At 42.1% G+C, this 12,728-nt stretch overlaps 1 protein-coding gene across 1 annotated transcript in view; it reads left to right on the plus strand.

Annotated features, from left to right (window-relative positions):
* The first annotated feature begins 6,064 nt into the window (after positions 1-6,064).
* LOC309535247 (uricase-like) overlaps positions 6,065-12,728 on the plus strand; it is a 37,092-nt gene continuing 30,428 nt past the window's right edge. Inside the window, exon 1 of the mRNA XM_082228093.1 lies at positions 6,065-6,702. Coding sequence (XP_082084219.1) covers positions 6,655-6,702 — 48 coding nt within the window. The 5' untranslated portion in view covers positions 6,065-6,654. The remainder of the gene's footprint in view (positions 6,703-12,728) is intronic.

Raw genomic sequence — 12,728 nt, forward strand, 5'->3', positions numbered from 1 at the left:
GCTGGTAAAGGCCGATCTCCATTATGCAGGTATGTATGTCTGTCTGTCTGTATGTATAGCGTCCTGCCTTGGGATCAGTCGAATACGGGATCTTTCAATTTCAGGGCTTATCCACACTTAACCTTTCTCCCACTCTTTCCAGGCGCCATGGTCTGTTGCTTTAAAAAACCTGCTCTTTAAAGCTCAATCAGAGCAAATGGCAATTTGAGCAGGGAAAGCTCCAGGGCAAAAACAAACAAACAAACAAACAAACAAACAAACAAACAAACAAACAAACCGCTTGAACATGGAACTTTTAAGCATGGCCCTGTGTTTGGGAAGAGCAGGGCAAAAGGTGAGTGTGAATAAGCCCTCAAAATCAAAAGAATAATGGATTAAGTAATATCTTCTGCCACCCAACCCCTTCAAGGAGACCCAGTTTTACCTGTTGCTTTATTGTTTCTTGTGCTTTATCATTTATTGCATTGGCTTTCAAATGTTAGGCCGGAATACACTACTGTGTCACAGCCTGATCTAAAGTTGGTTGACATGACAGCAATGCCATCTTTTTTTTGGGGGGGGGGGAGGAAAACAAAAGTCTGATTTAAAGTGCAATCTGAACCCCACCCCTGCTGGTTCTGCAGAAAAGGCAGAGCCATATCCCCCAACATTTATCTGATGAAAATAGGGACAATTATTGTTGCTGAGAGTCCCATGGACTGCAAGAAGATCAAACCTATACATTTTTAAGGAAATCAGCCCTGAGTGCTCACGGGAGGCAGTGCAAGACAGGAGTGCCTGGTGTGCTCTGGTCCATGGGGTCACAAAGAGTCGGACACGACTAAACGACTAAACAACAATTTTGAAGGAAACTTCTAGCATAGGCCCTGGGGGGCCCTGGGTGCTCCAGCCCACACAACATTTCCCATGAAGGGGCCAGGCCCCCACAATTTTTTGTGCCCGGTTTATGCACACCAAGGAGGGATATAATACGGATATAAAATTTACAGTATGCTATGGTTTAAGAGAAAACTACATGAAAATGTTATATGGATGGTATTTAACACCAAGTAAATTATAATGATATATAATGAACTGGAAAAGATGTTTAAAGTAACATTTGTAAACATAAAAAAGCAGAAGCTTTCCTTTTGGGAATTATAGGGGTAGAACTACCTAAACAGTATAGAAATTGATTCATGTACGTGACTACAGTGGCAAGAATGTTATTTGCCCAAAAATGGAATGAAGAAGAAGTTCCGGCAAAAGAAGAATGGATACAAAAACTTATGGACTATGCAGAAGTGGTGAAACTTACTGGAAAAATAAGAAATCAAGATAAAAAACTTTTTATAAAAGAATGGAAATGGTCCGTAGAATATTTAGAAACAAATTGTAAACAGATAAGGACATTGGATTGTTGTAATAACCTGCAGTTCTGTAAGAGTATCTAATTAAAGTAGATGAATAAAAGAATAAGTTAGGTTAATTTAGAATAAGCAGGAAATGATAAAAATAAATTTAAGGAACCACAGAAAGAGGAGGAAGGAAGTCGCATTTCCTCCTCTTCTCTGTCCAGTGCAGGGGGGGTGGCTGCTGTGGCAACTCTCCACCCAAACAGAGCTGGGGCTGGGCGTGAGGGAGCTGGCTGCTCCTTCATGAGCTAGCCCAGTGCAGGAGAGGGGTGGCAACATTGCCGCCACTTCCTCTCCTCCGCTCCGCCCCCAGGTCAGACCTGACCCAAGAGCAAATCTGCCACTCCCAATGAAGGAGCCGGGGGGGGCACCCAAAATGTGCCTGGGCATGTGACATCAGCGTGCACCGTAGACATGTTGACATCAGACACACACACACATTTTACACCTAAAATATGATAAGATGTACAGTGGTACCTCGGGTTACATATGCTTCAGGTTACATACACTTCAGGTTACAGACTCTGCTAACCCAGAAATAGTGCTTCAGGTTAAAAACTTGGCTTCAGGATGAGAACAGAAATCGTGCTCCAGTGGCGCAGCAGCAGCAGGAGGCCTCATTAGCTAAAGTGGTGCTTCAGGTTAAGAACAATTTCTGGTTAAGAACGGACCTCCGGAACGAATTAAGTACTTAACCCAAGGTACCACTGTAGTATGCGCTGAAAAGTCCACTAAACCATTAAAAAAGCGAGAAAACAGAAAAACCACATGGCAACCCTGACTGTTCTCTTCGCTGCCAAAGCCTGCACATATAAATGTGACTTGCATAATCTTGTTCTGCCACCAGGAACAGTTTTAATTTTTCCAGAAGATGGAATTCAGAATGAGGCTATTCTGAGCAGAACCGGCTCAAGGTATTTTACCGCCTGAAGTGAATGACAAGAAGGTGCCTCCCCACATTCCACGTACAGATGCTGACCAGCTGAATCTTACATCAGAGCAACATCCTTACCTGAAGGCAGATGGCTAACTTGGGGGCACAACACCGGCTGTGAGGTACACGCAGTTCAGCCTACCAATTGCTTGCTGCCCCCCTCTGCCATCTGCATCTGCTACCTGAGGTGGCCACTTCATTCTGCCTAATGGTAGGGCTGGCTCCACTGCCTAGCAATTTCAGTATTCTGGAGATACACAGCTTTGTAATCTAATAACACAAAATTTGCTTGGTAAGAACTTGTAGAAACATCTTCTGGCACAGAACTGGGCATATTTAAGTTCATTAAAAAACCAATGGCTTTAAATATGTGCCTAAATCTGTTGCAGGTTGTGGTCACTGCCCTCCTGAAAAGTAGAGTGTGCTGCCGTTTTATCATTGTTTACTATGGACATAGGAAATCTAGAAAACAGCTTCACAAACATAACTAATCCACAAGTGGAACTTGAAACAAAATGCTTGGGACAGAGGATGCTGCCGTGCCTTCGTCCAGGAGTGACACCTCTAATTCCTCTTTTTACTCAGTTTTCCATTTTATGTTCCTGAACAGTCTGGGAACATTCCATGTCCACACTGAGGATGCTAATCCTCACTTGGCTACTTTTAGCTGTTTTCACATCTTCAGTTATTTATCTATTATCCAGATGATTTCTCTACTGCCCTTTACACAAGCCCTTGGGCGGTGTATGATTAAAACATGCAAATAAGAATCCATTAAATCCATTAAAAGCACAATCCATTAAAATAGTGTTTCCCAACCTTGGGTCTCCAGCTGTTTTTGGAACTACAACTCCCGTCATCCCTGACCACTGGTCTTGCTAGCTAGGGATGATGGGAGTTGTAGTGCAAAAACAGCTGAAGACACAAGGCTGGGAAACACTGCATTAAAACACAGAACAGCAAATCCCTAAGTAACAGTTACTAATAGCCGCAGCAATTGGATCTCTCATTCTCCAAATGCCCTGTGGGAAAGTTGCATTTTTTGAGTACAGTGGTACCCCGGGTTACATATGCTTCAGGTTACATATGCTTCAGGTTACAGACTTTGCTAACCCAGAAATAGTACCTCGGGTTAAGAACTTTGCTTCAGGATGAGAACAGAAATTGGGCTCCAGCGGTGCAGCAGCAGCGGGAGGCCCTATTAGCTAAAGTGGTGCTTCAGGTTAAGAACAGTTTTAGGTTAAGAACAGACCTCCGGAACGAATTAAGTACTTAACCTGAGGTACCACTGTACTTTTGCAAACCTCAGAACTATCTAAAAAAACCCACCCTCAAGATTTCCCTGAGTCTGCTGATACGCTCCTCTTGTGTGTGGGCGATATTAGTATATGGGTTCCTCCAGGTGAGCTGTTTATTCAGCATTCATCCTGATCTGCATACACAAAGCTTACGCCATGGTTGGGCTATGTCTGGTCTTTACTGAACATTCATTCTGATTTGCTTACAAGGTGATGAGCATTCATTCTGATATTGCGGGGTGTTTACATGACTTCCCGTTAATCACTCGCTTATCCCACATTTCCTCCTACACTGAGGTGCATGATTGTAGAATCATAGAATTGTACAGCTGGAAGAGACATCAAAGATCACCTAATTCAATCCCCTGCAATACAGGAATCACAACTAAAGAATCCCTGACAGATGGCCATCCACCCTCTGTTTAAAAAGCTCTGATAACAGAGACAGCTCTTACTGTCAGTAAGTTCTTCCTAATGTTTAGTCGGAATCTCATTTCTGCATTGGGCTCCCCACCCCCAAATTCCCTTAGTCCCCTTCCCTCTTGTGTTTGGGTTGCTTTTTGACTGTACAAGGAACCACACTCAGAACTGGTATATAGGGAAATATCAGCATTTGTGGTGGGAGTGTCCAAAAATAGAAAAGTTCTGGGGATATGTATTTACAAAATATATATCTTTGATTACAAGGCAGACAGTGCCCATGACCCCCAGCACTGTCTCTACTTAACTTGTATAGTCGTGATATGATGCAAATTAGAAACAAAGAACTCATAACACATCTATTAACAGCTGCAAGTGCAACTATTGCAGGGCATGGAAATCACTGCATTTATTAACTATGGAGCAATGGCATAATGATGTAATGGCAAACAGTGTAATTGTAAAAACTGACACATAAATTAAAAGTTGCAAGAGGTCAAAAGAAACATGACACTTTTTGTGCAGACTGGTGTGACTTTAGTGATTACACAAATATTGAGTCATATAGTAGAACAGAACTCATAGTTTACAGCACAATCTGGTGTGCATGAAGTACAGATGTTATTTTTTTTCCTCCCCCCTCCTTCCCCACATCCTATAAATTCCTATATGCTCTAATTGTTATTAACACAAAATACCTTTTACTTGTGGTCACCAGTCTGAGCAATACACATGCAACTTACATCATTTCATATCTGTAATTACTGTAATCATTTGGGTATATGTAATTTGACACAACTTTGTGAATATATTCAGAGACATTTATCTGAGTGTTTATTGTTGTTTTATTTTTATGTAATTTTTGCGTGCCATATGCTATAATGTAAGCAAAGATATATCTCAATGCAACTATGCTAAACAGTTTAAAGATGAAAATGAATTAAAGCCACATTACCGAAAGAAAGAATTAGTAACGTATTTTTCGCTCTATAACACGCACCTGACCATAACACACACGTAGTTTTTAGAGGAGGAAAATCCGTAGGCATGCCACCCGTAGGCATTCCCTCCATAACACGCACAGACATTTCCCCTTACCTTTTAGGAGGAAAAAAGTGAGTGTTATGGTGCAAAAAATACGGTATATTGGATGGTTTCTATCCTGCCTTAATCCTGTCATACTGCGTCTCAGAGCACAGACTTCTCCTTTGGAATTTTGTAAAGTGTCATGCCATACCCTCCAACATTTCTCTGGTGAAAATAGGGACGTTCTGTTCCATAATAATAATATCTTTTTTTATATACCCCACCCAACTGCCCCAGTCACTCCAGGCAGTTTCCAACATAATAAAACAATTTTAAACATTTAAAAACTTCCCTATACAGGGTTGCCTTCAGGTGTCTTCTAAAGGTTGTGTAGTTACTTACAGTGGTGCCCCGCAAGACGAATGCCTCGCAATACAAAAAACTCGCTAGACGAAAGTTTTTTCCGTTCGCGATTTGCCTCGCAAGACGAATTTCCCCTATGGGCTTGCTTCGCAAGACGAAAACGTCTCGCGACTTTTTTTCTTTGACTAAAAACAAAGACATGTTTTGTTTATAAAGTTAATTTATTTTCCCTTAAATTTTTGAACTGCTCTTTACAGTATGTGTGACTTTAAAGAGCAGTTAATAAACTGTTGTTGTACCAAATTTGGCTTTGTTTGGACTTTTTTTGACCATAGGAACGCATTAATTGATTTTCAATGCATTCCTATGGGATTTCGTGCTTCGCAAGACGAAAAATTCGCTAGACGACAAAAATTGCGGAACAAATTAATTTCGTCTTGCGGGGCACCACTGTATCTCCTTGGCTCGGTTGTGTGCGCGTGTGTGTGTCGCACATAACTCCATACTCTCCAACATTTATCTGATGAAAATAGGGACATTCTGTGATCAAATCAGAAACCAGGACAGCTTCTGTAGATCTGGGACTGTCCCTGGAAAATAGGGACACTTGAAGGGTCTGCATACACACTGATGAATAATGATGGTTAGACAGCTTATGCTCCTTCCCACGTACCCTTCACTGCTACTTGGCACCAACTTTTTTGTAAAAGTAATTTCTGTAGCAAAAGACACTCCCAGCCCCATAACCACTGCTGAGAAAACATGGCAACCCCGGACTCGATAATATGGAAATTGGCCTTCTTTTAGCTATGTTGTATAGTGCCAATTGATTTTAAATTAGCATTTTGCCCTTGGATTTATTTATTTATTTCAATCCGGAATTGCTCAGTCTTTGAAGTCCTGTTACCATTAAGTTTGAAGGTAAACTCCCATTGTTTTAACTACGAGCGGCAGGATTCAACCCTTTGCCTCTCTGCTCCCTTTGTTGTCACGGATAGATTCCTTCATTAAAATTTCTGCCCGAGGCAGAAAAAAAAGAAATGCAGCGCTAGTGAATAAGTGCTGCAATATTTACATCTGTCAAGCCAACCCCTCAATCATCGCTCCACCTTACATATTATGAAGATGACACTTTTTATAAAGCACCGGCAGCAGCTGCTGAAGCCAGAAGATAATTTGAGTTGCTATTACTTTCCTGAGCCATCTCCAAGAGTCGAAAATGCAGAGACCTACAGTGTGTCAGAGACCTACTTCGTGCCACCTTACTGTAAGTCGGATCTTGTTCTTAAAAATAAAGCTTTGTGCCTTAGCACATTGCTAAGGACGGGCATCTCAGATGAACATAGATGAACATGCTATTGTAGGCAGATTTTACAGTCAGTGTTTGAATCACGGGGTGTGTGTGGTGTTTGTGTTTGTGTGTGTGTGTGTGTGTGTGTGTGTGTGTGGATGTAAACATCTTTGGGGAAAGCACTGGGGATAATGGGGAGTTCTAAATAAAAGGGAAATTCTGTTTATGGCACTGAGGAAAGTTCTAAATGAAAGATGTGTGAATGTAGCCATCAGCTTGAAAAAAGGATATGGCAGCAAACACACACCATCCTATTTCCTTGATGTCTAAAATTCTATTTCCTAGTCTTCAAGTGACCGAGCCTTTCATAGGCAGAGTGTTTGGAGTAATAGTTTCTTAATTATGCCAAACTGCTTATACTGGAACACTCTCCATTCAAGTTCTGCAGATGCCTGTGAAATTAAATTCACACTACAGAGGTTTCAATGGATTATCTAGCTTGTCAATCTCTTACCTAGTGTATTTTTACACCATGATAATTAATGAAATCAGTTTCAGTTTCATGTTCTGTGTTCATAATGTTTGGCTTCTACGCACTGGAGTTTCGGATATATTTCTTAAAAATGTTTCTATTGAGCGTTTTTAGCATGATTACAAAGATGATGTAAACAAAACTGCAACCAACTGAAAGATCTCGATGAAACATAGTGAGTTAGGATCACAGCAGGAGTTTTTAAGACTTGTTTGAAGCATATTGAACATACTAGCTAGATGGTACATGTATGGAAAGACTCTTTACTGACCTGTGAAATGTGACAGAGAGGAATCTGGTCTGACCAAATCTATGGGATAGGTACATTTGCCGTGTTCTCTTTTCTAACAACATTAATTCTTAGGTATCAATACTGCACTGATTCTGGTAATTTCCACTGGTGGTCTAGTTCATTGCAAGCGGCTATGAATTAGTACACACTTGATAGAAGAGATTCTTCTTTTTATTGTCAAATGCAGCCAGAAGAGAAAGCTTGGAGTCAGACAGGGAGCATATTTTGATTTCCGTTTTTGGAGTAAAATTGTGTTCGGAGAACTAGGCAACTACCTCATCACTCTGCTGTGCGTGGCAGAGGGAAATTTTCACTTTATATTGTGATCCGCAGCAAGGAGGATATGTTTTGTAGACATAATAAATGTCAGAATAGCAATAGGGACTGTGGTGGATGAGTTTCAAGGCGTTTTATCTCTAATGCTCTCTGGAACAGATTTAAGTGTTTAAGCTATGGTGAAATTTGGGTCAGTGTATGATGTTCGGGAGGAAAAGACAACATGGTTAATAGAATTATGCATTCAATGGATTGAGTGGACAGATATATTTTTCTCCCTTTCTCCTAGTACTACTTCAGGGTCACCCAATGAAGTGGATTGGAAGTAGATTCAGAAAGGACAAATGGGGTACTGTATCATTCAGTGTACAGTGGTACCTCAGGTTACATACGCTTCAGGTTACGGACTCCGCTAACCCAGAAATAGTGCTTCAGGTTAAGAACTTTGCTTCAGGATGAGAACAGAAATCGTGCTCCGGCGGCACGGCAGCAGCAGGAGGCCCCATTAGCTAAAGTGGTGCTTCAGGTTAAGAACAGTTTCAGGTTAAGAATGGACCTCCAGAACAAATTAAGTACTTAACCTGAGGTACCACTGTATAATTAACTTTTGGTGATGGCCACCACACTAGATTGATTTTAAAACAGGTTATATTATTTCACAGAAGACAAGTCTGTCCATGACTATTACGGTATGTACAAAAGCAGAGGCAGTATAATTCTTAAAATCAGAGGATGGGTGCATACAATGGGAAAGCTTGTAAGGGCTTCTTGAGAGAATCTGGTCAGCAACTGGGGGAACTTTCTGTAGTAAGATTATCTGATCCGGTACAACTCCTGTTATGCAAGTCTACCAGGAAAAAATTCCAATCATCATATGCTATCCAAGTTATTTCTTCACTCTCTAAGGCCGCCGTCCTCAGCACATTTACTCAGCAGTAATTGTCCTGTTGATCTCAAGTGGTAAGCATAAGTAAAGGCGAATGTCACAAACATTTCCCAGAGATTGGAAGAGATAAAAAAATGTGTGCTTTCCCATTGAATACACATCAAAAAACATGTGGCATTGCCTCTTAGACAAAGGTCTGCTTCTGTTCAAGAATCTCCCTCTTTTTTTCAAGATTTTGTTGAAGGCTTTGTGTATCAATGTGTGTTGATCCTCCATTCCCTGTTTTATTTCCAAATCTCCAAGTCAGACGTGCTACGAGACTATGAGCTATCACATTTTAGCTGTGTAAAATGGAACTGGTGTTTAACATATGACTCAAGATTTCTTGTTATGGAAGATGGTAAGGAAGCATGGAAAAGAGTTGCCCTCAAATGAAATGGATTTTGGAATGTAGGGCGTGCCTGTGAAATATCTAGTAATTTTCTAAACTTGTAGAACCGTATTCAGTCATTGGTCTCACCTGGTCTCTGCGAGAGAAAGGCCTCTGTGTAAATACAGCTTCCAGATGTGGGGAATCTTTGCTGAAGCCCAATTCCTCACCCCTTTTGCTGTTTGAAATTCCAGTAAGTCTTCCAAATTTTACAGCATAAAATGTCGATAGAACTCTCACCTGCGTGTTGGTTTTAAAAGTGGAGGTTTAAGCTGCAGTTCAGTAAAAGTGGTAAGTTATCAGTTGTAAGAAACATGTATTACAGCTTTTATTTTAAAAGATAGACAGATTGACCAAGTAAATTAGAACAGCTGTTTTGTGCGCTGCCACTTCCAAACCCTATACTGTGGTTAATTTAAACCCAGCTTCATAAACGATGGTTTGAAGCTGTCTTGCTCCAAGATAAGAAAGCAACAACAACACAGTTTGTCAAGGCTGAACAATATGACAAACTGTGGCTAATCAAAAATGGAAACAAATTCTGCATGGCCTCATCAGAGGAGAAGGGTGTCTGAGTCCTAGAGAGACTAGATTCATTTCCATCATGATAAACCATTGTTTATCACGATGTCCAGACTCAATCAGTGACTATAGTCCAAGATCATGCACTGAGTTTATGGCTGAAGCAGGGATTGTCAAGAGAGGCAGGAAAGGGATTATGCCCAGTGGCGTAGCGTGGGTTGTCAGCACCCGGGGCAAGGCAAGTAATTTGCGCCCCTAACCCGTGGATTTGCGCCCCCTAACCCGTCGATTTGTGCCCCCTAACCCTAACCCCCAGATGTTGCGCCCGGTGCGGCCGGCCCCCCCTGCACCCCCCACGCTACGCCACTGATTATGCCAGAAGTAAATCTAATAATTTGTTACACCACACAATTGTCATTTATAGCTCCTAACAGTCTAGTCCTCGTGTCAGGGGGATCTATTGCCAGGAACATTTCCTGAAAATCGCAACCTTAACCAGAAATTTAGTTGTGCTTCAAGCCCCAAAACCCATCCCGAATGGAAATAAAGACACAGTGGAGACAGAAGTTAGTTTAAATGTTAATGGGCAAATTTTGACCACAACTTTATTAAAATACACAAATGTGACTGGCATTGGCTTAGGCATTGGTATCAAACTATATCTGACTCCTGCCCCACCCTGCAGGAAGCCTGGAGGGGTAAACATCCAGCAGGGGGATCTCCATCAGTGTATATTGACTGGTGCTCACCCCTGGGGTTCCCAGGGGTCCTGGCATGGCCCTAGCCCCACTCCGGGCTTCGGACGGGATCCAGACCCCCAGATTCCTTTAACGGAATACCCTAGTCATTGGAGGGGCAGGTGATGGCCGCACCTCCCCTCCCCACATTCCCCTAAACCAATGCCTAACCGCCAAATCTTACAAAGTTGTGACGATTGCTAAGAGGTAGGCAAAAACCAAGTGGCCACAGCCAATCTGCCACATTGGGGAAAATTCCTACCTGGCCCCCATTCCAAAACAGGCAACCAACCGAAGTCCAAAGCAAGGCCAAACACAACCTAATTAACAGGTGGGTGGGTGGGCGGGCGTTCGGCAGCACAAAGCAAAAGGAGGTCCCTACGTCGAGCTGCCAAATAGATACCCCCAACCTTGCCACGGTACTGATTGGCTAAAGGCCATTGGCATAACTATGGCACCACCGGCTTGGAGCGGGGCAAGCCCCGCCCACAAGCCAGTTAGGGAAGAGTTTCAGGGCCAAGCACAACATGGACCCTCTGTTAGGAAGATCCAACTTCTTAAACTGTGCATGCTGTGCATATGGTATTAATTCTTCCTTGGAAATCTAGCTTTGTATGCTTGTTTGTGGTCGTCATTCTGAGAATGGTTGACAATGCTTTGCAATATTCTACACTTAACCCAGTGTGGCAGCACTAGACTCTTAAGCAGATGTTCTTTGGTTTGTAGAGGAGGATATACAACAGACAGCAAAAAGCCCAACATCTGCTGGTGTGTTGGATTAGGGGTGCAGATGCTGCTTTTTTGTTTTCCTGAAAGACATTGCTTAAATGCCTACTGCCGGAGAGGGAACCAAACGGGTGGACAAAATAACCTGCCTGCTTGCAGTGACAAGAAGTTTTCTTCAGTTGTGCCTTTTTGCTACACGTCCTATTCAAAATTTGCCAAGAATAGTCTGGTGTGAATGAGGAAGCAGGAATTCTGCCAGACTCCTCCTTCCCTGCCACTTACAGTTATGGCAAGGATGCATTTATTCTGAAACACATTGTGCAACAAACAAGAGCGCTGCCTTCAGATCTTTACTAATTACTAGCCTTCATTTTATTGCAATGGTCTGCTTTGTTCATTGCTCTGATTCAGTTGGGGTGGGGGCTGCCACGTTGCAATTGGAAAACGTGAAGCCACCTTTAAAGATGCAGATCAAACAGAAGGTGAGGCTGCTGTTCTTCCCCCTATGTTCTTGTCTGCCCTCCCCAAACTCTCTGCAATAGGGCAAATATTCTCTGGGTTGCCACCTGGTGACCTTAGCTTGAGTCAACGTAACCTATCTAAAGTGCTTATTTCCATCCAAGTTTTTGACCAAATCTTCAAGTTAGCTGTTTGTATGTGCTGCTTGACTCTAGGAACAAATCTTTCATCCCTTTCACCCTGTCTCTCCAAGCTTTGTTCTTTGCGGAAGCCAATTTGGACCTTAATCATGGTTGCAACTAGTCATCCACCAGCTTCTCCAAGCAAAGAGCAATCACCGTCACATACTGAACCTTGTCCTCTTAGCAGTTCACAAGTTTGAAACCAATAAGACACAAATGCAACCAAAATGCCAAAGGATCAATCTTTTTAAAAATTTATTTAACAAAACGTATACATGCCACTTGATTATAAGAAACCTCCTGAGTGGTTTACCAAAACCAACTTCCAGTGCAAAGATCAGGCTGCGTTTAAGTTCCCGCATTTCAGAAAGTTTCTGAAAGTGTGATAATGACAGGATCGCCTTTCAATGCAAACTGAATTGAGTCATCTTCCTCATCACTAATCGGGAAGCAAGGGTAACCACCCATACTTTCCCATTATATAGGGATATGGACATTATGCAGGGACGTGGTTATAAGCCCTGAGATCCCACCTCTCAATACAAAGAAGACCTTCAGCTCAAAAACTTCCTGATATGCTTTTCTGCTCTTTCTTTAATATTTCTGAAAGTGAAAGAGGAAGCGTTTGCTCAATCCTTGCACTTGCTGAGTGGAACTTTGTTGTAATTCCCTCTCTCCCACCCTGACATCACCCCTGCCCCCGCCAAGTAGAGACATTGTCAAGAAGAAATGAATTCATGCACATACTGTAAAGCGCAACTATTGGAACCCAAGTTTATCCATGACACAGCTGCAGGGGATATGCTAACCCAAATTTACAGGCATCTTAATACTTTGTGATTTGCGATATTAGAAGCAGAGGCCCAAACTGTTGACTTGGTTGAACCTAGATCTTCTGAGTGCTGATTCTTTCAGTGCAATCCTTTACACGCCTGATCAGACATCTAATGAGTCTTACTC

Source organism: Podarcis vaucheri (assembly GCF_965113315.1).
Source record: "Podarcis vaucheri genome assembly, chromosome: 6".
NCBI lineage: Eukaryota > Metazoa > Chordata > Lepidosauria > Squamata > Lacertidae > Podarcis > Podarcis vaucheri.